Source organism: Somniosus microcephalus, chromosome 17 (genome assembly GCF_052327205.1).
Source record: "Somniosus microcephalus isolate GS21.2 chromosome 17, FLI_Smic_1.0, whole genome shotgun sequence".
Taxonomy (NCBI): Eukaryota; Metazoa; Chordata; class Chondrichthyes; order Squaliformes; family Somniosidae; genus Somniosus; species Somniosus microcephalus.
In genome coordinates, this window is record NC_141003.1 from 28,041,855 (window position 1) to 28,066,867 (window position 25,013).

A 25,013-nucleotide genomic window follows, 5' to 3' on the forward strand; every position below is an offset into this window, starting at 1 on the left:
CCCCCTCCGCCCCGGTCATCCCCCTCTCCCGATCACCCCTCTCCCCCAGTCGCCCCCCCCCCCCATCTTGCAAGACCTACCTATGTCTCTGGCAGCAACCCGAAATTCAAATGTTCTTCACCGGTGAACTGCAGATGCTTGCTCAGCGTCCCCAGGCAGCTCACCGGTCTGATGTAAATGAGGTCCAAGGCCCAATATCGGGTGGACCTTGGGCCTACCTGTTCCGACGCCAGTGATTGATCCCTAAATAGAACCAACTTCTAGGTCTATATCGTTTGATCCTGAGTTTCTCTGACATATTTTACTGTTTTACAGATAGACTGGAGGAGGAGAGGTGATAACTTTCCTGACTTGCTCTCCCCTTCATACACCTTATAATTACTAGTTGCCATCCACAAAGAAAGCTGGTTCTTGCCTACAAGACAACCTCCATCTGCTCACCTTATGTCCTCATTAACTACATCTAGGTGCACACACTTATGTCCATAACTCAGCTTAACACATCATTACCTGTACCTGCAAACCACAAAATGTGCAATGAGTCAACTCAATGTACACCGACAGCATTCTTTTAATAAAGGTTTTTCTTTAAAAAAAAAGACACAAGGATCATATCTATTATATTTACACTTTTATTAGAACTGAACAAATGTATATGTTAAAAATAAATATTAGACAGTTGCCATTGTTGAGATCATGACAATCTCACAATAACATTCACCTTTTACAGTTGATTTCTGAATCGTTGTACTAAAATATCACCAATATATAGATTGTAAACTAAATGCAAACTGGGGGCCATTGCAATATTTTACAAACGTTTGAACTTCTTTCAGGAGACCGAAGCAATTGTTTATCCTGCAGCATTTTCACCCTTTGCGATCTGAGTAGCACTTCATCAATACATTTCAAAAATAATACCAGGGTGCCATCATTTTTTATTTTAAGGGCTTTAAATTAAGCAGTATCCTTTGGTTCTGTATATTTCTCTAACTTTACTTTAGGACATTTCTCAATGAAAAGCTATGAGTTCATTTCTATGAAAGGAAAATAGGTATTTATTTTGAAAGTTGAAAAGGCCTTTGTGCTGAAAGAGTTAATGCTGCCTGTTTGTCTTCTTTCTTCATCATCGTTTTCATAAATTCATCTACAGAAGACTCATCCAGCGACTGTTCTTACTGAACATATCATTCGGCCTTGTAGATGCCGTTCCTCTTCTCAATTGGACTATTGTCGTTCGGATATTTACGGAGCACGTAGCATCCACTTTCCAAAATTATCTTTAATTAAAGAAGATACCTTTCTTTGAGATTAATTGTGATAAATTGCAAATGACAGCTGAATGATTTCCAAACTCTCGTCAGCAGATCTGGTGGAATAAATATTAAGAAACCATTAGTGTTTGCCAGCAAAGGTTGGCACAGTTGCAGGTTGAAGAAGTAACCAGTTGCTCTTTTCACAGCTGTGAGCCATATATAGACACAGTCGCTGTGAGCGCATGAAGATATTTTTAAGTTAGTGTAGGACCTGATGAAAAGGCAGTGGCAGCATTTGCAAAGCTTTTGCCTTGTCTGATGCAATTCATTTAACTGCTGTTGTTCTGCAAGTGACGATTTGTTTTTTGTAGAATTTAGCCATTTGTAGAACACTACATTTTAGCTAATGTTTTTGAATAGGTGTGCTAGTACTTATACGCTGGCTGAATCAAGAATGATAGAGGGCCAAACTCAAATCAATGGAATGAAAATCAAAGCAGGCGTGCAATCTACTCCCCTAGATTACTCCCAGGTGGTGAATCCTGAAATGTACCCCACTGCTACTTGTTTAAAGGCACTGAGGCCATCTAATAACTTCCTTATGAGCTCGTACTTTCCAGTTTCTTACTGAACAAATATACATTTATGGAACGCAGTGATAACAAAGTGAATAAATTCCATCATAAAGTATATCACTTTTTTTTCTAATTAGGGAATTACCGATGTAGAAACCTAATCTGATTGTGTTGGAACGCCCTGATGTTTTTATATCTGAAAATACGTCTGTGGAAATACCAGAATTATAATGTGACATCTTATGTAATATAAACCATGCACCATAAGACCGATTATATTTGGGTTTCTAAATTAAAATATGGCAATGCCTAAACAAGAATGAGACAGGAGTGCATTCTTCCAGTGGGACTGGATTCAAGTAATACTAGTCATCGGTGCTCAATTCTTCCAGCACTGTAAGTCAGATTGTCTTTGACTTTATACATTAAAATATGACAACTCCCAAACAAAAATGTGGAAGGAGCATCTTCTTCAGAAGGGTTGAGATTTTAGGATAACGTTTAGAAAATGAGCAGAATTGTGCCTCACCTATCACATCCTCACCAATGTTCTGCTGGGACTTAAACGTCACAATTTGCTAAGTGGGGAGGGAGCAATGTTATACAACGAGATTTACATTAATGTGCTGTGCTAAATTAAAAGAATAATAAGACAGGCCCAGTGCTTTTCTCCTAGGCCTTGACACTGTGATTGCCTGGGCCTGAACACAAGCAAGTTCCTTGACCCCGTCCTAAATGCAGCCCAATTGGTGCATCCCAACGAGGTTATGGCAGATCAATCCCTCTAGCACCGCCACCTCCCCCCCTCGCCCACCTAGTTAATGTGAGCAGAAATATTGTAAAAGGTAGCTCAGTCTGAAAAAAAATGATGTACTCACCAAGACTGAACCAACTGAAACTCTTCAAAATCTGTTCCTGTTTATGGCCTACTCTTAATGATAGACTAACACATCAGCACAGATGCCACATGTGAAATCACCCAACCAAAGAAAATCACGAGTTGTATCACTGTAACCAAGACAATGGTACTGAGGGAAACAGCAAAAGCCTAGTACAGTTACCACTTAACACAACTAGCCAGCTAGAGCCATCTCAACCCACTCTTGAATGTATACACCCTGTCATATTGTACTGTGTCTTTTTGTATGCCACAAAAGCAATATGACATGCTGTAGCTATGGAACAAATGCAAAAGCCATATTCAAAAGGCTCATTGTGGTTTTATGGGTCACTTCAAATAATTTCAGACATTAGGACTGAGGAAGTTATTTGGATTAAATCTTCTCCTTTATTAGGAGAAATTTGCAGGGCTACGGGGAAAGAGCAGGGGAGTGAGACTAATTGGATGGCTCTTTCAAAGAGCCAGCACAGGCATGATGGGCAGAATGGCCTCCTTCTGTGCTGTATGATTCTATGATTACAAAGGATTCAAAAATGAATATAAGCCTACTCCAACACAAACGCAAAATACTGCGGATGCTGGAAAGTTGAAATAAAAACAGAAAATGCTGGAAATACTCAGCAGGTCAGGCAGCATCTGTGGAGAGAGAAGCCTACTCCTACTGAGTTCCTTGAAATAAAAGAGAATGTGCACTTATTTCATGCTCACTTATTCCATCAGATGTTTTAGACTTGCATGGTCATGTAGGGTCAAAAAGGTCGGATGTGATGTAATGTGATGTGCTTTTTCAGGATGTGTACTTAGTTGAAGGAGTTGTAATTTATATGAGGGTGGAGAAAGGGAGTAGAAACCCACTGTCTCCTCACATTGTGCTTTCCCAGAGTATCCAAACGTGCCTTTCTTTCTCCTATTCTAGTGCTTCTCCTACGTGCAACCTGAGGACCAGTATGTAGAGAGTCGGTTGGCTGCTCCTTTGCTACAAATGAGTCATGGATTGAGGTGGCCCTCTTCTCATGACAGCTTGGTCCTGGGAGGGAGCCACTGCTGGCTAGATATCTGGAGTATTTGCCCGGGCAGCCTGGTGTCACTTCCTACGTGCCACTTGCATGGCGTGCTGAGAGGGAAGGCCTGGGCGCCCGACCTGTGCTGCTGTCCTGAGAAACAGCGGCCTCATGCGGGTCAACTCCAGCTGTCACCATTCTACAAGGCCTGGAATCTGTGTGATCAGCGGGCTAGCTGGTGTAAGGGCAGCTATCAGATTCTGAAAGCCTTTTGAGGCAGGAGCCTGCATGCCAGCCCCCGGTGTTTGAAAGCCAGTACAAAGGATGTGATTTAATTTGTCCCCTACTGCCACCAGGGCAGCAGTCTGTGGCTGCGTGAAGGTAGAGTCACCATCTTATCACTGGTTGCTTCTCAGGTCGGGGGCTGTTGCAGGTTCTAGTGCAGCTGCATTGGCGCCCGCAATGAAGAAAAAGCTTCCATGATGTTACCACAAATGAAGGTAGTTGACTTCAAAGTCGTACCTGTCTGTTGCTGCACATTCTTGGAGACTGAGCTCAGAGCTTCAACATAGGTGTGGTGTCTCTTACATTACAACAGTGACTACACTTCAAAAGTACTTCTTTGGCTGTATATCACTTTGGGGCATCCTGAGGTATGTGAAAGGCACTATAGAAATGCAATTCTGTCTTTTTTTGTTTCCTTGATCATCCTTCTGCTGAGGAGATCAGAGTCCAAGGGACACATATTTGAATGTTTATGTCAGACAACTGGTTTAACCATCCATCGCTAGATCTGGTTGGACCACCTAAAGCACTATCGGGCCCTGCTCTCCATTGCTAAAACTGCTCGGTATTCAAAGATCATCCTGGAATGCAAAGATAACCTCCGGCTTCTCTTCTCCACCACAAACCGTCTTCTTAAACCACCCTCCTGTGCCTTCTCCACCCTCACCTCCAATAACAAGTGCGAGGAGCTCATGGACTTTGTTGTCACAAAGATCGAAACCATCCATTCAGCTGTCTCTGCCGCTTCCCTCCCATCCCCTAGCCCACTGGGCCAAACTTCCCCAAATTTTCCCTGCTGCCCCAGCCCTGAACTCACATCTTTCTTTAGATTCTATCCCATCTCCTGCTGTGCTCTCTCTGAACTCATTTTGTCCATGAGACCCACCTCCTGCTCCCTCGATCCTATTCCTACCAAACTGTTAACCACCCAGCTTCCCTTCCTGGCCCCCATGTTAGCTGATGTTGTTAATGATTCCCTCTCCTCAGGTACTGTCCTCCTCCCCATCAAATTTGCCTTCATTACCCACTGTCATGAATCTTATCATTCATGAAGAAATGACTCATGAAGTAACACTGGGCGGCCAGCTGGTGGCGCCGTCCAAGGAGTATAAATACTCGGGCGTGGACCCAGCTTGCTCAGGACGTTTTTATAACCAGGAACTAGTGATGTAACTAGAATCTCCTGGTTGTGAAACAGTTGATTAAAGCCTTGCTTTATACTCAAACCAAGTGCTCAGTAGTCTTTTAACATCAACCCCCTCCTCAAAAAACCCACCCTTAATCCCTCTGTCCTTGCAAACTACTGCCCCATCTCCAAACTCCCTTTCTCGCCAAAGTCCTGGAACGTTGTTGTCACCTCCCAAATCCGTGATCATCTTTCCTGCAATTCCATGTTTGAATCTGCCCTTCCACAGTACTGAAACGGCCTTTATCAAAGTCACAAATGGCATTCTATGTAGCTGTGACCATGGTAAACTATCCCTCCTCATCCTTCTCAACCTATCATAAGAACATAAAAACATAAGAAATAGGAGCAGGAGTAGGCCATTTGGCCCTTTGAGCCTCCTCTGCCATGCTGATCTTTTACATCAATTCCACCTTCCCGCACTATTCCCATATCCCTTGAGTCCCTCAGTATCCAAAATTCTATTGTCCCCTGTCTTGAATATACTCAATGACTGAGCATCCACAGCTCTCTGGGGTAGAAAATTCCAAAGATTTACAACTCTTTGAGTGAAGAAATTTCTCCTCATCTCAGTCCTAAATGGCCAACCCCTTATTCTGAGACTATGGCCCCCCTAGTTCTAAACTCACCAGCCAGGAGAAACACCCTCCCAGCATTTACCCTGTCAAGCCCTTTAAGGATTTTATATGTTTCAATGAAATCACCTCTCATTCTTCTAAACACTCAGGGATACAGGCCTAGTCTACTCAATCGCTCTTCATAGGACTATCCCCTCATCCCAGGAATCAGTCTAGTGAACCTTCGTTGCACTCCCTCGAAGGAAAATATGTCCTTCCTTAGGTAAGGAGACCAAAACTGTACACAGTACTCCAGGTGTGGTCTCACCGAGGCTCTATGCAACTGTAGTTAGACTTCACTACTCTTATACACCAATCCCTTTGTAATAAAGGCGAACATACCATTTGCTTTCCTAATTGCTTGCTGTACCTGCATGTTAACTTTCTGTGATTCGTGTACAAGGACACCCAGGTCCCTCTGAATACCAACATTTCTCAGTCTCTCACCATTTAACAAATATTCTGCTTTTCTATTTTTCCCACCAAAGTGGATAACTTCACACTTCTCCACATTTTATTCCATCTGCCATGTTCTTGCCCACTCACTTAACCTGTCTATATCCCTTTGCAGCCTTTGCGTCTACCTCACAGCTTACTTTCCCACCTAACTTTGTATCATCAGCAAACTTGGATACATTGCAATCGGTTCCTTTATCTAAGTCATTAATATAGATTGTAAATAGCTGAGGCCCAAGCACTGATCCTTGCGGTATCCCACTAGTTACAGCCTGCCAACCTGAAAATGACTCGTTTATTCCTGCTCTCTGTTTTCTGTCCGTTAACCAATCCCCAATCCATGCTAATATATTACAACCAATCCCATGAGCCTTAATTTTGTGTAAATTTGAGACCATGTCATCCTCCTCCAACGCCCCTCATCCATTGTCCAGCTGGGTGAAGAGATCGCATAGTCTCTGTTTGAAGAATGGACTCAGTCGAGAATATTTTTTGTGGACTTTATGGGATTTTTCTGAGGGTGTTTTCCCTGTGGTGGGATCGCCCTGTGCAGATGCGTGCGGGACTGGTTTGTTAAAACGCCAGAGAACGCATGGCAGTTGGCTGTGACAAAAGAACTGTCAGTCATCCAGAATGTATGGGTTCACCCGACAGTCCTGGGAAAAGGAAGGGGGCCATTGACGAAGGGGCTGAGGACCCTGAGGCACCTGTTGAACTTGAACCTATTAGAAAGCCACTCTAATATGCAAAAGCACTTCTCACCTCCATCTCAGAAGAGAAGCAGAACAATGAACCCACTAGTCTAGCCAGCCGAAGAGGAGCCAGTTTTTCCCAACACAAAGACCGAAGATATGTCCCAGACTTAGGGCCATTAGTCCAAACACGGAATACCCATGGATCTGATGATGACCCATCACTGATTAAGCACCGGAGTGCTTAGAAACAAAAGGATTTTAAATATTGGCGGGAAAGACAGGGTTAGCCAGACTCCTATAAAGATACGATAGCAAAATACTGCGGATGTTGGAAATCCGAAATAACAACAGAAAATGCTGGAAAAACTCAGCAGGTCAGGCAACATCCATGGACAGAAATTTGAGTTGACATTTCGGGTCGAACCCTTCTTCAAAACTGGAAAGAAAAGATAGATCGGAGGCAGGGCTGCGGTCGGACAAAAGAATAAAAGAAACAAAAGAAGTAAAAAAGAGACAATAAAAGCTATTAGAAGCTAGATGAGATGGTAATAGGCTGAGATTAGGTGTAAAGTGTACTGGCAGGGCAGGAGATAGCTGCCAGGTGTGAGAGAGAAACAAAAGGAAAGGGGGGGGGGAAAGGAGTGGAAAAATTACAAGAAAAAATGAAATAGGGGCCGAGGTTATGATCTGAAATTGTTGAACTTGATATTGAGTACAGAAGGCTGCAGAGTGCCTAATCGGAAGATGAGGTGCTGTTCCTCGAGTTTACGTTGAGCTTCCGTGGAACAATACAAGAGGCCAAGGACGGTGAGGTCTGAGTGGGAATGGAGTGGTGAATTAAAATGACAGGCGACCGGAAGCTCAGGGTCACCCTTACGGACTGAACGGAGGTGTTCCGCAAAGCGGTCACTCAATCTGCGTTTGGTCTCCCCAATGTAGAGGAGACCGCATCGTGAGCAGCGAATACAGTATACTAGATTGCGAGAAGTACAAGTAAATCGCTGTTTCACCTGGAAGGGGTGTTTGGGACCCTGGACAGTGGGAAGGGGGGAGGTATAGGGGCAGGTGTTACATCTCCTCCGCTTGCACGGGAAGGTGCCAGGCGAAGGGGAAGGGCTGTTTGGGGTGATAGAGGAGTGGACTAGGGTGTCTCGGAGGGAGCGGTCCCTGCGGAATGCTGAAAGGGGAGAGGAGGGGAAGATACGTTTGGTGGTGAGATCACTTTGGAGGTAGCGGAAATGCCGGAGGATGATCCGTTGAATGTGGAGGCTGGTGGGGTGAAAGGTGAGGACAAGGGGAACCCTATCGTGGTTCCGGGAGGGAGGGGCAGGGGTGAGGGCAGAAGTGCGGGAGATAGAACTGACACGGTCAAGGGCAGTGTCAATCACGGTAGAGGGGAATCCTCGGTTGCGGAAAAAGGAAGACATGTCTGAAGCACTGGTGTGGAAGGTGGCATCGTCGGAGCAGATACGGCGGAGACGGAGAAACTGAGAGAATGGAATAGAGTCCTTACAGGAAGTGGGGTGGGAGGAAGTGTAGTCCAGGTAGCTGTGGGAGTCAGTGGGCTTCTAGTGAATATTGGTCAATAACCTATCCCCAGAGATGGAGACGGAGAAGTCGAGGAAGGGAAGGGAAGAGTCAGAGATGGACCATGTGAAGGTGAGGGAAGGGTGGAAATTGGAGGCAAAGTGAATGAAATTGTCAAGTTCGGGACGAGAGCAGGAAATGGCACCGATACAGTCATCAATGTATCGGAAAAAGAGGTGAGGGAGGGGACCCGAGTAGGACTGGAACAAAGATTGTTCCACATAGCCCACGAAAAGGCAGGCATAGCTAGGACCCATGCGGGTACCCATGGCAACACCTTTGATTTGGAGGAAATGAGTGGAGTTAAAGGAGAAGTTGTTCAATGTGAGAACAAGTTCAGCCAGGCGGAGGAGGGTGGTGGTGGATGGGGACTGGTCGGGCCTCTGTTCAAGGAAGAAGCGGAGCACCCTCAGGCCACCCTGGTGGGGGATGGAGGTGTAGAGGGATTGTACATCCATGGTGAAAAGAAAGCGGTTGGGGCCAGGAAACTGGAAACTGTTAAAGTGGCGGAGGGCGTCCGAAGAGTCGCGGATGTAGGTGGGAAGAGACTGGACAAGGGGAGAAAAGATAGAGTCAAGATAGGAAGAGATAAGTTCCGTGGGGCAAGAACAGGCTGAAACGATGGGTCTACCAGGGCAGTCCTGTTTGTGGATCTTGGGAAGGAGGTAGAAGCGGGCTGTGCGGGGTTGGGGAACTATGAGGTTGGTGGCAGCGGGGGGAAGATCTCCAGAGGAGATGAGGTCAGTGACAGTCTTGGAAACGGTGGTTTGATGTTCGGTAGTGGGGTCATGGTCCAGGTGGAGGTAGGAGGAGGTGTCGGAGAGTTGGCGTTCAGCTTCCGCTAGGTAGAGGTCAGTGCGCCAAACAACAACACCACCACCCTTGTCAGCGGGTTTAATGACAATGTCAGGGTTGGATCTAAGAGAATGGAGTGCTGCAAGTTCAGAGGGAGGTAGGTTGGAGTGAGTGAGGGGAGCAGAGAAATGGAGACGGCCGATGTCACGGCGGCAGTTAGCGATGAAAAGATCTAGAGAGGGTAAGAGGCCAGGGGGAGGGGTCCAGGTAGAACGGGAATTCTGCAAGCGGGAGAAAGGGTCAGTTGGGTCATTTTTTCTTGTAATTTTTCCACTCCTTTCCCCCCCCCTTTCCTTTTGTTTCTCTCTCACACCTGGCAGCTATCTCCTGCCCTGCCAGTACACTTTACACCTAATCTCAGCCTATTACCATCTCGTCTAGCTTCTAATAGCTTTTATTGTCTCTTTTTTACTTCTTTTGTTTCTTTTATTCTTTTGTCCGACCGCAGCCCTGCCTCCGATCTATCTTTTCTTTCCAGTTTTGAAGAAGGGTTCGACCCGAAACGTCAACTCAAATTTCTGTCCACGGATGTTGCCTGGCCTGCTGAGTTTTTCCAGCATTTTCTGTTGTTACTCCTATAAAGATAGATCCTTTTCCCCCATTCTTTCTCTCTCGCGCCCTTGCTCCACCAAGATCGACCTAACAAGAAGAGGTACCAGAGGAAGAAGCCGCCGAGCGGAGCAATCGAGACCGACTGTGTGTGGTGGTAAGCATGGTCTTGAGGGTCCCAAGCCGGTAACCAGATATCCCAGGCAAGTTGGGTGAGGTGTAAAGGGCTCAGGGTTTTCCTCAGAAGTGAAATTTTTGGGCTATTCTGGGGCGGGAGCTTCGTTTGGTTCAGCCAGGCGCAGGGGCTTATGTGACTGGGTAATTCGTTGGTAGGGGTGGAATTAGAGTCCACCATAGCAACAAGGGAATTATTGCTTGTTATAGTCCCCAGTTGTGTACTGTATGTATGTTATTTGTAACCTGGATTCTCCACAGAGACAGTGATTTCATTTAGTAGTGCATGTTTTAGCCAGTGTATGTTAGACCAAATAAATATAAGTACGATTTTTCACCGAAGCATTCCTGTCCGTGACTTATTCCATTTACACTCTGAATAATAATTCCCGGGTATAGAACTTTCGTAAGGCGGGGCGATTTGAACCGTCCGTCTAGCAATTGGGCTAGGATCAAAACCACTTACATGGGTGGAACTGCCCTTGCCATCATTATCATCTTCCCCTGTTGCTGTGATTGTTTGGCATGAAAGGCAGGTTTAAGCTAAGAATGGGTGAGCATTAACCCTTTAGGATTAGGGAGCTAGAGAAGGGTGTGGAAGCTTCAGGCTGTTTGTCCTGTCATAGATAATGCCATAGCAACTGCCGAGGCGTGCCCCCCACTAAGCTGCAGCTTGCACTCTCCCGCCAGTCTCACCTCCACAGCATGTCTGTGGTCTGCTCCTTGTAGAGGGTGAGCTCCCTAATATCAGGATGTGGTACCTTAAACCGTTAACTTGTCTTTTTTCTTTAAGTACCAGCTGTGTATTTTCAACATTTTCTGCTTTTGTCCCATGCTGAAAGAACATATTTTTACAATGTGGAGGCTGAAAAAGAATGTTGTTGGCCCCAACGTGGATACATACCTGTTACTGAGGAGCAGCAGCGGTATCAAATTTCTTCTTTCGTCCTTCCATCCCAGACATTGCTTCCACATTCTTACGCCAGTCAAGGACTTCTGCTTTGTGTTCCTTTGAATAGAATGGAATATATATTAAATCAAATTTCATAATAAGATGAAGCATGATCATACCATTTGGTTTCTTGAGCTTCATCCGCTCCTTGTGCAATGTGTAGATGTAATTTTCTGGAGCATCAGAAGGTAGACGAGGATTGCCAAATGCGTCATTTACTACCACATCTGAAGTATAAGTTACTCCCTTATGCACATTTTTCAGTTCTGCTGTAGAGTTTCATCTTGGAATTGAGGATTATGAAGATAAGTGTGAACAAAGATTATCAAATGCTCAAGGAACTTGATGTTTCCTAACGTACTGGGCGCATGGGAAGGTCATTCCATGGAGTGACATTAGTGAAAGATGAAGAATATAAAATGAATGGTCAAATAAATATCCTGGAGTTTCTAATTTGTAATGGCTTCAAGAAAGGATACATTCTTTGATTGTATGAAATGTGATATTTTAAAATGCTGTGTTGCAAAGTATAATTCCTGTGAAAGGAACATCAGAAAATTAGGAGTAAATGGCAACATCTTAATGGATGACAACAAGACTGGTATAATCTGGTTGGATTTTGATGTTGTTACATAGACTCTGGTCTATGTTTATCCTCACTCTCCATTTCTGCCTCTGTATCTGGTCAGATATTAAGGGATTCAGTAGTGGAAGGTTGGAAATGTAGTTCCTGGTTGTGTGCTTTGTATTGATAATAAGGTTAGCGTTCGATTGAAACTTAATAACCCGCACTGTGAAGGCAGCAGGAGACTTCCAATGCACTTCTTTTTTTCTTTTTTTACAAGCTCGTGTATCTGGGAAACTTGCGATGATTTCTTTTTGGGAATTGTCCAGGACAAGACCTGTGACAATATTTACATAACTCTGTTTTTTTTATTGGGTGGGACAGAGAACAAAGACAAAAAGAGAGGTAGCAGAAACGAATGAGACGCAGCAAAGACAGAAAGTGAAGAGAAACAGGGCTGAATTTTGAGGCCCATCTTCTGGAGGAAATGGAATGGTAGTGCTCTGAAATTGGCGTGGAAGAACTTACCGCCCCCTTCCCACCATCACCGTGGCCATGTCCATTTTGCTGGGGTCCACCCAATAGGCGGTCCGAGTGGCTGCCTGAAGCGAGCGCACAGCTGATTTTGATATTTAAATAGGAGTCCTCTGACACCAATAGGACCCCAATGCTATTTTAAGATAGAACTGGGCGGAGTGTGCGCCGGGCTCGCTCCGCCCTGAATCAGCTGGTGTCTGGGCCAAAGAGAAGCGGATAGGTACGTTTTACTTTATTCTTGTGAGGTGGGAGGAGCAGGATTTCTCCCCCCACCCCCTGTGCTGCACAAAACCACTCTGGGTCGCTGCCACTCCAGCTTTGCCCTTCCCCCGAGATCGGAGCCCCCCAACACCTCTCTCCGCCTCCCCCCATGGACTTATCTTCTTCTGGCCTGGACGCCGGCCAGACTGCCTGATATTGAGGTGGCCCAGAGCCAGCGGGCTGCCCCGGGGCACTCGATTTCCACCTGCAGCCCTCCGGCCCAATGCTAATGAGGCCGGCCTTCAGCATGGACTGGGCCTACCACCAGGACTATCAGCCGGCCAGACAGCCTGAATTCCACTCGGGAAAACTTGAGGAAAGAGGATGATAGAGAAGGCACAAAGCGTAGAGAGAGAAAAAGAGAATAGAAAGAGTGAAAGAGATAATGAGATTATAAGGTGACAGAGACCGAGAGCAGTAATGTTGAATGAAGAAACGACTTGGAGAAAGAAAAAAATGATGTAGAGAGAGATATAAAGGGAGGAGGACACAGAATCTATCGGCACCGAATGCTCGTGTGCTTCCTTTCTGCCTTTCGATGCAGATAGGTTCTGGGCACACTTTTTCCACAATATTGATCTGTAGACAAAATAAGTAAAACAGAAAATATAGTACAGCGGTTTCACCAGAAATGATGGCAGTATAACCAGAGCAATGTTTTCCTAAAACACCTGCTATAAATGGAGATAACAATTTAATCTGAGTCTAAAGTGAAACTGAATGTCCAAAATAATCTGAGGTGAAATATCTGTAACTAAGTATGAGAAATCAAAGCTATTGATAATTAGTAGCAGTATGTGATTTTATAACAGCTCCATACCTTTTCATCTTCCTTTTTCACTGACTTTAGGTTCGATCTCAAATCCAAGGAAGTTTTGTACGTGGTTTCCGCTAGAGCACCCAGCATTGCATCAGCAGCAGATACTCTGACTCGACGTAGGGTGGGACGTTTGAATTTGCCTTTGAGATCTAAGACCTTCTGGGTTAAGCCTTCGATCTAGATATAATAAAATATATTGTCATCCATACTGTTCAATCTGATCCTCCAGAGTTTACAGTTCCCGTTTTCTCCAATGAAAAGCGATCTAAATGATTTACCTCTTTCTCATTCTTGGATACTTTAATTTCAACGTCATAGCGTTCTGCATCAACATTATCAATCTTCTGGTGGAATTGTTTGCAGATATCCTGGAACATTCCAAAATAACATGGTTAGGATGGCCAGAGGCCTGATTCTAAATCACATTTTTTGGCCTCCTCTTTACATTCCCTTCAGTGGGAGTCATTTTCACCTTCACTGCCTGACTGCAATAGGATGAAAACCGGGCGGGATCTATAGTGATGAAGGTGAAAATGATCCCCATTGTATAATTTCTCAGCAACCCTATCCTCAATGCTCCGATGAGGCCACAGCCATTAGAAGTTACATAAGAACAGTACAGATTGGCTATCCCATTCATTTTACCCTTCCTCCTTATTGTTGGCAAAGGATTCTATCCCCACTTCTTTTCTGCCCTCCCTCTCCACTCCACCCTGGCATTAACCTGGAGAAGGTCAGGAACTCATCATGTAGAGAACTATGGTTGCCAAATTGCATTTTATCACTCTATGGTGCACCAGTACAGTATAATTTGTAGAGTATATCATTAAAATTACATCAGTATAACTTGCTACACTCTACTCCTCATTATTCTAGTGAAAATATGTCTCTTTGTTATCAATACACCAATTTTTCACTGGTTACCTTCTTAAAACCTTTCATAATTTTGGAAATTTCTGTTATGCTCCTCTCTGTTCTTTTCATTCCAGTGTGAAAAGTCTCAGGGGGAAAAATTTGGTTGCTTTGCGCCTCCAACCTAAGAGGGCGCTAACGGGGCGCAAAGCAACTCGCGCCCGGGCATGGTGCCGCCAATGCCTCCCGCGAAATTCAGCGGAGGTTAGTGGCGGCGCTAACCATTAGCGCCCCGCGGTGCTGCGCTGCTGGTGATGATGTCAATGCCGTGCGCAGCGCCCCGGCCGCGATCTTTGGTAGCGCCCCCTGACTTACCACCGGACGCTATGTCCGACGGGGTCAGGGGGGCCTACCTGCGGCCGGGGTGGCACTATTTAAAGACGAGGTGCCAGGTGGCCATTTTTGTTGCTGGCCGCCTGCCAGCACCTGCCTCCGCTGCCGTCCCCGGCCTTCTTACCCGCCCCCCCGCGGAGTGCTGGCTGCGCTCCATCTTTTGCCAGCACTCCCGATCCCCAGTGGCCTAGCTGTGCCCCGGGTCGAGCTGCACAAGGCCCCTCCCCTTTAAGAAGAGGAGGAAGACCTGCAGTACCGCGGCACATAGTGCCGTGATATTCCCTCGCAGTGCCCCAGAGGGAGGCAGGGCGCTACCACTCAGTTTCAGTCGCGGGGGTGCTAATTTTTCTGGGGCGCTACTTTTAGCGCCCCGACTAAGTTGGCGCCCCAAAAGGGGCGCGACTCAATTTTTAGCCCTCAATCTTTGAAGCTTTCCTTCACAGCTATACAATCTTATTCCTGGTCTATTCCAGTAAAGTTTTGCTGTATGTCTTTCATGGCTCTAATGCCCTTCCTATAATGGGGTCCCCAAAACTGTATGTAATACTCCAACTGTGCTACAATTGATGGCGTTTACAAATTCAACTTCCTTCCTTCAACTTCAATGCCCTACACATAAAGCCCAAAATTCCAGTTGCCTTTTACTAGGCCTTTTTTCCACGTGCTGTCCCACCTTTAAAGATTTTTACAACCTTAGATGTTTCTGTTCTTCGACTTTGTGAAAAATCGTACCATTTAGGGAATTATTTCTTTCGCTGTTCTTTTTCCCAAAATGTACTACTTCAGACTTCTTTGTATTGAACAGCCTCTTTCGGTTCTGCTAACCCGTCTCTGTCCTCCCACAATCTCCTGTATTCTTCATCATCGTTTGCTATAACTCCTAATTTGGTATTATTAGCAAATTTCAATTTAATTTCCCTTGTGACTATTTCCAAGTTATTTGTATACATGGAAAACAAAAGAGCTCCTAGCACAGATCCCCAGACCACATCACTACCCACACTCTCCATAAGTATAGATGATCTTTCAGCAGCTGAGGAACTAGGGCTTGAGGGCATAATTGTGTGGTTTCTACTACAAATCTAACAGAGTTCCAGTTAAAGAATTTAATATCTATTTTTGATAAAAAGTTAAATTTCTTGCAAATCATATAGCTATATTAGTACATTGGGTAGAGGTTCCAGCCATTTGAATCCTGAAATTTGGAGATCATCCTGATAGTTCTCTAAGTGAACCACATTCCAAAACAGTGCAGTAACCATTGGAACAGGCCACTTAAAATGCAATATACTGGACATAGAGAGTTTTCTGCAATGCAAAGGAGTTCTCAAGTATGCACTGCCTCCCATATTATCAATCAAATATCGCAATAAAAATTGGTGGTGCTGGAAATGTGCAGTAAGCTGATCAGCATTTCAAAGTCAAGGATAGCTTAAATATCTTGGCTATAACCCACCCTCAATGATTCTGATTCTATGAATTATGTGCCAAATATTAAACTTGCAGGCTGCCGCGAGGTTAAAGGCCTAAAGCTCAAAGAGGCAGCGCATCAGCAACCCGGATTTTCACCAGCTCCGAAAGTTTCCATATGTTGGTTAGGTCTGCAGGAAAAATGAAAGGCCCCAGTTTCAATGTTACGGCTATTGAAGTCAGTCAGCAGAGGGAAAGAGGAACTCTGCAAAGTCATCCCACAAGGAAAGCAGGACTGCAGCGGCGGCAGGAGGAGGCAAGGCTAGTCAGTGCCATCTCGATGGTCCCACGCACAGCAGTGCAATGCTGTTAAAGTCTGACAACCTTATTAGGTCTGGCAAGGTAAGAGGAACCATTCACACCTTCCAATATTGCAGCTCCCTCTCACACTGTGTTAAAGTTTTTGAACAATTTATCATCCATGTCCACAAAGTAGCGAGGGGCTCTATACAGCCCCTGATTTCACCTGCATGTATCCTCCACTCACATCTTTACATGTTTTGCCCCACCCCCCATCAAAAGGCTTCTGTGGAAGGTAATTGTTTGACTTATGCGCCTGTCATCACTCCCATTATAGTATTCACGCTGGGTTTTACTGCATCTCATGGCATAGAGGGAGTTGAAGATGGGAAAATAGGAGGACAGATGCTAGCTGCAGATGCATCGTGACATTTAGCTTCCCTTCCTTCTTGTCTCATTCTACCCCATATTATCTATCAGCAATCTAGATCTTGAAACCTTCATGCCACTTCTACTGAAAATGACATGTGGATTTTTCTCCTCAGCAACCAATTGTAACCTTTTTTATTTGCCTCTTCTAGATGTACCTGAGGAAGAGAAAGCAGAGGAGGAAGAAAAACTCTGCCCCTCTGTCTCTGGCCCTGCGAGCACTTCATCACACATTAAGCACTCTCCCCCTCCCAAGTACCAGCCCAAAGATAACCACCAGGGGGAAGTGGGGGACATTAGACAGAGGGGCATGTACTGGGTAAAATATAGAGCGTCAACGAGCAGCAGCAACTGCGGGTGGGACATGAGGAGGAAAACACTGCTGCTCAGAGGTCAGAAGATGTCATCCTTCAGCTGACGAGCCTGGAGATCGTATGGATCCTACCTTTGAAAGAAGGATGCTTGCAGAAAATTAACCATATGTGCGGGCGCTGGAAGCCATTTTTGAACCTGTGCAACAGATGGTGGGCCAACCAGAGGAGTCCAACATTGTCACCTGCGATACTCAATACTGTAGTCCACCATGGAACATGTGGCAGCTCCAGGTAAATCTGCAGTGGTCCCTCTGTGGCTACTCATACTGCTGCTATAGAACCTGGCAACAGATTGGAGAGGGCTATCACCTCCAATATCTAAATGAATGGGGCTAGGATACAGACACATATCTCACAGGGTTTTACTGATCCCATTGTTATCATTGTCTACTTTCCCGCATCAGTGGCCATGCAGAGGCAGTGCCCAGTACTGGGGGAATGGCAGTCAGATAGCAGTACTGTCTCTCAGTCTAGTCGAACATGCGTGCACTCCCACTAACCCCCTTAGGAGGTAAATGAAAGAAGGAGGTAAATGAAACAAGCTTTGCTGCCTTCAGCAGCTACACCTAAGGACTTCGCTGCATTAAGATGAGGGCACTACAGTCACAAAAACTAATACACACCGTAGTTAGCCAACTCATTCCCTCATGCCACTCAGATAGCACCTATGGAGAGCATCTGATTAGGATTAAGAGTTCACCTGCACATGATGGCACCATGGGGAAGCACAATAGTAAGTAGCGGCAGACACACTATGGATTTTGATTAAAATTATGGTTGCACTAAAGTTATTGTGCTTGTAGACATTGTTATTGGCAAAGTTTGGTAGTGGTTTTGATAAGCTGGCATGAATGGGAACTCGGTGATGTTCGGCGCACAGGGAAGGCTCCGTAGATTAAGTTATGTTTTTGTGTGGGAAGTCTGGGGAGATGTACAAGGACTCTTCCCATGGTGGCCAGATGTGGCAGTCAAGAAAAGATATCCTGTATCAGCGTAGCGTGAATGTGCCATGCAACCAGAAAAGAGTTGTCCCCCTCATCATCTTCAGGCTGCTGCTGACACTCCTTGGACAACTGCAGATGGGAGTGTCTGCCTGTATCCTCGGGTATGGAGGTACCGGTGGGTGGGTGGAGCGGGTCTCCAGTGCAGCTTCACCAGCCTGCCTCCCACCATTCTTCTTCTCTTCTTGCAAAGCAAAGGTAGACAGAATCCCCATCGGGAATCCAGTTGGTGCCTTGTCTGAAAGGGAATCATGTTGGAGAGGGAAGCAAGTGGCAGAATGGCAGGTGGTCAAATAGTTGGCAGAAGCAAAATAAACAAAAAAATCCAGAAATGGTGGAGAAATAAGGATTTGGTAAATCTGCAAAATAGTTGTGTGCGGCTCTTTGAATTGATTTCCACCCTTTCCTTAGTTTGTAGCAGCCCTTGTACAGGGGTGTGATTACTGCTGAATGAAGCAAATGAAGTGATAATGAGAAATGGAACATGTGAAGTCGCCATGAAGTCTCATTATACGTCCACCCATTTTAGAGCAGTTACTTTCGATGTGTACTGGAAATGACAGCGGAAGATTGGGCAGGCACTAAAGTGGGCAGTATTGGTATGAAAATCTAAGCTTATATTTTCTAAGTTCAGGAAGTTCCAAGTCCCACACTACCTGCAAGCTCTTTATTCTTAGATGGTTCCAGAGTAACTGACTGACTCCTGAAGGCGCACATTCCATTCAATTCTTTTACAAGTTTGTATTAATTGCAGCTTTGACTGAAATAATCCACAATTTACCTGGAGTTCTTGAACTGAAAGGCTTGACGTGTTAAATTGTGGCACGCTCTCTTTAAGCAATCGATTTTTCTCGGTATCTCTTTCGTTCTTTTCATTTTCCAGTTGCTTGCATGCATTTGCAAGCATCAAACTCTACACATAAAATACAATTGAATATATTGAGAAAACCGTCTAAAATCCCAAAGCTTTAAATACTGGGGCCTAGAAATTCGGTGGGCTGCGCCACCAGTTAGCGCCCAAAGAGGGCACTTAGTGGGTTTAGCGCCACTGGCCACGCCTCCTGCAAAATTTAGAGGGGCACTAATGGCGGCGTTAGCCTGTAGCACTGCGCCGCCACCGATGACGTCATCGGTGTGCGCAGTGCCCCGCTACCACCCCGATCGCGATATTTGGTAGCGCCCCCCGCTGTAATGCTGGTCGCAATCTGCAACCAGTTCAGGGGGGCCTACCTGCGGCAGTAGAGGCGCTATTTAAAGGAGAGGTGCGGGGCGGCCATTTTTTTTGCTGGCCGCTTGCCAGCACCTCTCCGCGCTGCTGTCCCCGGCCTTCTGAGCACCCCCCCGCGTTGTGCCAGCTGTGTCCCTTCTCCTTGGTGCTGGTTTTTTTTGCCGGCACTCGCGATCTCGGATCGCGCTGCAGCAGGCCCCTCCCCTTTAAGAAGGGGAGGAAGGCCTGCAGTACCGCAGCGCGCCGTGCCACAGCATGTGGTGCTGCGGCAAGTTGCGCTGTGATTTTCAGTTGCAGCGCCCCAAGAGGGATGCTCGAGCAGTGCCCCGCTTCCGTTTGGGGCGCTGAAACTGAATTTCTCGCTGGCGCTCGCGGCTCCTTCCGGGGCGGTACTTCCGGCGCCCAGGCAAGACTGGTGCCCCAAACGGGGCGCCACCGGTTCTTAGTACAGACTAAATAAAGGATTTTTGCCTTCTTTAGGGAAGTGATTCCTTAAAAATATCTGACTTACCACCAGGCAGTAAATGGCAGGTCGGTCATTAAGGCTACTTTTAGTGGTTTTATTAACAGTGGTTTGCAAAGTCCATTATAGATTTAGAACAGTCATAAATATATAACGCTAATGAACTAAAATCACCAGCTAAGCCAATTATTAGGGGGCAGATCCAATTACTTTCAAATGATGTACTCTGTCAGCACAATAGTCAAGATAAGCTAAGATTGTCGTCTCTGTGTACTGAAGACTACTCTCTCTAGTGAGAATGGGAGTTCCTGCCTCCAGTTTTCACAGGTGGCATCCCAACCATTACCACTGGGGCAATGTTGAGGGGAACGTTGCAACTTGTCTAGTGCATTAGGCACTGGATTCGGGTAGGTGTGGGTGGAGGGGCATGGATACCAAGAGGAGAGGAAGTGAGGAGTGGAGGGTGGTGAAGGGAGGGAGGCAAGGGGAGGAGGGGCAAGGGAAATAAATAGTGATGAGAGGGGGTGGAAAGCATGGCAAGGGAAGGGGAGGGTGCAGAAGGTATGGTAAGAGAAGAAAGGCAGCATGCATGCTAAGGGAAGGAGGGGCAGGATGCATGACAAGCAGCAAAATGGATGGGGCAGGAGCAGGAATTGGAAGGAGAAAGAGGGGGAATGGATGGTTGTGAAAGGGGGTGTGGTTGGAAGTGATGGGGAAACTGAAGGGGAAAGGGAAGGGGCAATCAATGACATTGAAGAGGGAGGTAAATGGATGGCAATGGAGGGAAAGGAGAAATGGATGATATCGAAGGGAAGAGAAAATTAGGCAGGACCTAAAAGCTGTGCTTTGAGGGGCGAAGCATGGCGAGGTTGGGAGCAGCACTTCTGGGGGAAGAAGCTTGTGTGAGGATTTTAATTCCCAGGTGGAAAGCAGGGGAGAGGCAACAGTCGCCCTGAGAGGCCCAATCGATTGTAACAGCCGAACATCATTAATATATCTGGCCAGCTCCCCACCCCCCCCCAAAAATGAATGTAAAGAGGCAGCTGAACAGGTGCCGCCCCACAAAGAGGGCCGCGAGCCAACACTCAGGGGCTTCAGAAGGGTTTTCTCAGGTGGGAATGTGGGGGCAGCCCAGGATGACAGATGCCCAAACTTTCGTTATGGGGCCCTGAAGAAGCACTCCTGCTCCTCCTGGCCCCACAGAGATAAGTTTTGTACTCATCACTTGGAGCTTCCGCTTCTGCTCCGACAGGTCCACGGCAGAACCACCAGCCAGTAGGCCGCTAAAACTGCCTTGGCGTTGTATCGAAGCAGTGGTGCCTCCAATTTGCATATATTCATAGGCATCCACCTGAGTTAGCTGAGCATCTCAAGCCCCCGGCATTGAAACAGCAGCGGGCTGGAGTGGGGCAGCAAGAAGTTCCACACAGCTTTAACTCCCATTCCACCTGGTTTCCACCAGACGGGTGGAATTAAAATTGGAGTGGGAGAGGAAGGAGAGTAGCAGCATTAACGGAGAGGGAGTGGGAAGGGAGATCACCGCCAGCCTGCATTAACTGATGCTGGACAAAGGGTACCCGTGTGAACTCTGGAGGGACCAGATTGAATGGGGGAGAGTGGAAGAAGGCAACCAAACTTAACTCAATTGGAGGAGACAAGGAATCGGGAAGGTTGAAGACGAGTGTCTCTTGGTGAAAGGGCGGAGAGTTGGATGGGGTGCAGTTTCTCTCTGAACTGGATCTGGAGGGGTTAGAGTGCCGTTGTGAATTGGTAAACGTTGGAGTAACTTGTTGAGGTGAGTTTTAGGTAAGTGGTTGGTCTGTTGAAAATCTGAGTGTCACTTTGTTTTTCCTTTACTAATTGTGGAAGACCATTTTTTTCCTGTGGAGCATGTCACCGGACCCCCTAGAAATAACACACCAATTTTGTGCCTTCAACCTTTGGATTCCCCCTTCAGGCTTTCATGTACTCATGTTTCTTTTCCTTCAGTACTAATGAATGGATGTTGAGTATACCTACAGCTTCAGGTACAAAGTTGATGGAACATGACAAATCAAGGACAGCCCTAACATGTGAGAACAACTACTTGTTCTCACATATTAGGGCTGTCCTTGATTTGTCATGTTCCATCAACTTCTTTGAAGCTTTTGGTCTGCTTTTGCTAGTTTTCTTGGTTGTTATGTTTGGACACAGACTGTCCACCAAGAGTGTAGCAGGATATTCAGAGAGATGGGTTCATAGTGTGTAACTGTCTGTGCTCTGTAACTGCTACTGTTTTCTATTAGTGGAACCATAATTTAACCTGGCTTTCATCCACTGCCTGCAAGGTGACTGCTTTACAGTTAGATTATATAATGTGGTAATACCTCATGTGCATCAACATTGGAGCTACCTCATGTTATAGCACTGGAATTAAAAGCTTCTGGAATTTTTTTAGACAACATTGAGTGTTGTTACAGTTTAAATACCAACTGACTGATGTAATGTCTGTCATGTCAGGAATTCCAACTGATAAGTGAGAAGTATTCTTTTGGGAGGACTATCTATTTCTGTGCTGAATAGAATGACTTTAAAATGAATCTATAGTGCAATGGCAGTAATTATATCAAGTTCTTACCTTAAGTTGCATTCTGCGTGCAATCGGGACTTTGGCTTTTCTCGGCTTTTACGACAAAAAAATTGAATAATTATTTAATCAGACAGAAACAAGATAGTGTAAATAAATAAATCAAAAGCCAATCTGATGGAAAAACTGCCAAGTCCCTAAACGGTGGTATAAATTGCAGGGCCACAGAGCAATTACGTTTTCTTAAATATCACGTTTTTTTCATTGAAAGATTCAACACATGTGTTTATATAACTGACATAATGCTAAAGCTGTTCCAGAAAATATATTCAGTAGACATTTCCTAGTAAAACTTACCCTACCTTTATTACTACGGCATCTGCTTCACAGAATACTGGGCTAATCATGTTTGTAATAAAGGGATAACGTTGCAAGTTCATATTCCTGGCACATAGCCTTCTGGGAGTGGACATTAATAGACAGAAAACCACAGGAGCGGGTAGAGTGCATGCCTGAATTCCTGAAATGCACTCATGGGGAGCAAAACTGCACTCCAAGAGCATGGTTTGTAAAGTATCTTTCTTGATATACCGTGTGGAATACACCTTAAGCAATATCTTTAAAATCGCAAGTTGGTTGTGCTATTTTCAAGCTGGCCTTCCTATTCACCCCTCTAGTCCACACTTCTTGGTTGGTTGAAGGGCACAGTCTAGTTGTGGACTGATATACATCATTCCCTGACTTGCTATCTGGTGGTTTTTAATAATACAGGACACGGCCGTTCCCTCAGATGACACTGCAGTGAACACTGGTGAACTTTCTCCCTAAAGGAAGTACAAGTCTGGATGCCAGCTGAAGCACCCTCTATATTGTCCTTTTCTCCTCCACCCATATTGAATTGTTGCTGTTACTCAGCCACATTCAACGTCCTTCACTCAGAGGGTGGTAAGGTCCGAATTACAGACCATTAGCTACCAGTGCCACGCCACCATTATCCAGTAGGCAGTGCGCTTGAAGCAGAACCAACTAAATATTATAAAAGCAAATACTGTAGATGCTGGAAATCTGAAATAAAAGCAGCAAATGCTGGAAATACTCAGCAGGTCAGGCAGCATCTGTGGAGAGAGAAACAGAGTTAACACTTCAGGTCGATGACCTTTCGTCAGAACTTACGTTCTGATGAAGTTCATCAAGCTAAACATTATGGGCCAGAAATTCAGGTCCCCACGGGTGAGTACACAGTGGGTACTCACGCGTAGGGCCAACGAAAGTGCCGGTTTTGTGCATGCACTGCGCATGCGCTGGAAACCGAAACTTCCGTTCCCTTGAAGGAAGGGGTTCACAGGTCAAACGAGTGCGCCGGAGAGGCAGCGCGTATGCCTGGAACTTCCGTTTTTTACAGGTTTCTCCGGGAGGGTAAGACTCTAGGAGCTGCGCGTTTAAAAAGCAGTCACAAGGCCTGCTTTTAACAAGGTAAGTGGCGAATTAAGTAAAATTAAAACATTTTTTCCACAGGTTTATTATTTTAAAATACTGTAAAGAAAGGTAAGTTTATTTTTAGCCCTGTTAAAAACTGTAATTAATTTTCTCAAAAATTTAAATTATTGTTTAAAATAGTTATTTTATGTAATTTATAGTTATTTTAAAAATGTGATTTAAAAAAAAAATGTATTTGAAGTTTTAGTTAGGTTTTGGAGCCGATCTCTATTCATAGATTTGACAGGTCTTCCTGTCAAATCTATGAATAGAGATTCCCTGCTACAATTGGCTCTCCATGGCCCATGTGATCCCAGGGGACGCTTCGAACTAACTGCACCCCTGGGATACGCAAGCACTGCGTGCTGGCAGCTGGAGGAGGTCCAGGATCGGAATCTCATGTGAGCCCACAACTCAACAGCCGGCGCGCTAGGTAAGTGCAGGTGGGGGTTTGCACCCATGGGAAAACTCCGACCCGAATTTCTGGCCCAATATGTCTAAGATAGAGCATTCAATATATCTAAGCATCTACCCAATGGAACTATCCTAGATCTAGCAAAATGCACCTCCAAACAAGGGGCAGTAAGCTGGGGTGACAGAAAGCCCTGGGACTCCCACCATAACTATCTCATTGAAAGATCTGATCACACATCGCCATCATAAGAACAGAAGAAATAGGAGCAGGAGTAGGCCATACGGCCCCTCGAGCCTGCTCTGCCATTCAATAAGATCATGGCTGATCTTCTGCCTCAACTCCACTTTCCTGCCCTATCTCCATAACCCTTGATTCCCTTACTGCCCAAGTATCTATCGATCTCAGTCTTGAATATACTCAATGACTGAGCCTCCACAGCCCTCTGGGGTAGAGAATTCCAAAGATTCACCGCCCTCTGAGTGAAGAAATTTCTCCTCATCTCAGTCCGAAATGGTCGACCCCTTATTCTGAGACTGTGACCCCTGGTTCTAGACTCTTCCCTCTCCCCTCTGGCAAAATGCAGTGTTTGTATTCGCCTGAATATAAACTTATGCTTAATTTAAATAATTATAAGCTATTTATGTTGTGTCAATAATTTACACAGTGTTGTGCCACAGACCATTAACTATATATGCTGCCCAATGGAAATGCCAGTTTCCTGCATGCACTGCGCATGCGCGGGAAACCGGCACTTCCGTTCCCCTGAAAGCAGGGGTTCAGAGGTGGAACGCGTGCGCGGGAGAGGCTGCGCGTGCACATTGAACTTAGTTTTCT

The 25,013-nt window shown here is 45.6% G+C and overlaps 1 protein-coding gene across 2 annotated transcripts; it reads right to left on the reverse strand.

Moving 5' to 3' along the window:
* Positions 1–614: 614 nt before the first annotated feature.
* Positions 615–22,448, reverse strand: LOC147105599 (troponin I, slow skeletal muscle-like). 2 transcript variants are annotated; one of them, XM_086010141.1, is made up of 6 exons: positions 22,340–22,448; positions 18,813–18,944; positions 13,551–13,640; positions 13,273–13,449; positions 11,042–11,146; positions 615–1,280 (listed from the first exon to the last, which is right to left on the reverse strand). In XM_086010141.1, exons 1-5 carry the CDS (start codon positions 22,349–22,351, stop codon positions 11,045–11,047), a joined length of 513 nt encoding a protein of 170 aa, XP_085866267.1. In that variant the 5' UTR covers positions 22,352–22,448; the 3' UTR covers positions 615–1,280; positions 11,042–11,044. The 2 variants fall into 2 exon arrangements, with proteins under 2 accessions (XP_085866267.1, XP_085866266.1); XM_086010140.1 differs by having other exon boundaries at positions 615–1,369.
* Between the last annotated feature and the right edge of the window lie 2,565 nt (positions 22,449–25,013).

Bases quoted from the DNA above. Each gene is read 5' to 3' on its own strand.
- LOC147105599 (XM_086010141.1), bottom strand. The intron at 13,641-18,812 runs GTAAATTGTGGA...GGAATGTTCCAG, and splicing joins TTTCAGTTCAAGAACTCCAG to GATATCTGCAAACAATTCCA. The intron at 13,450-13,550 runs GTAAATCATTTA...TATTATATCTAG, and splicing joins TATCCAAGAATGAGAAAGAG to ATCGAAGGCTTAACCCAGAA.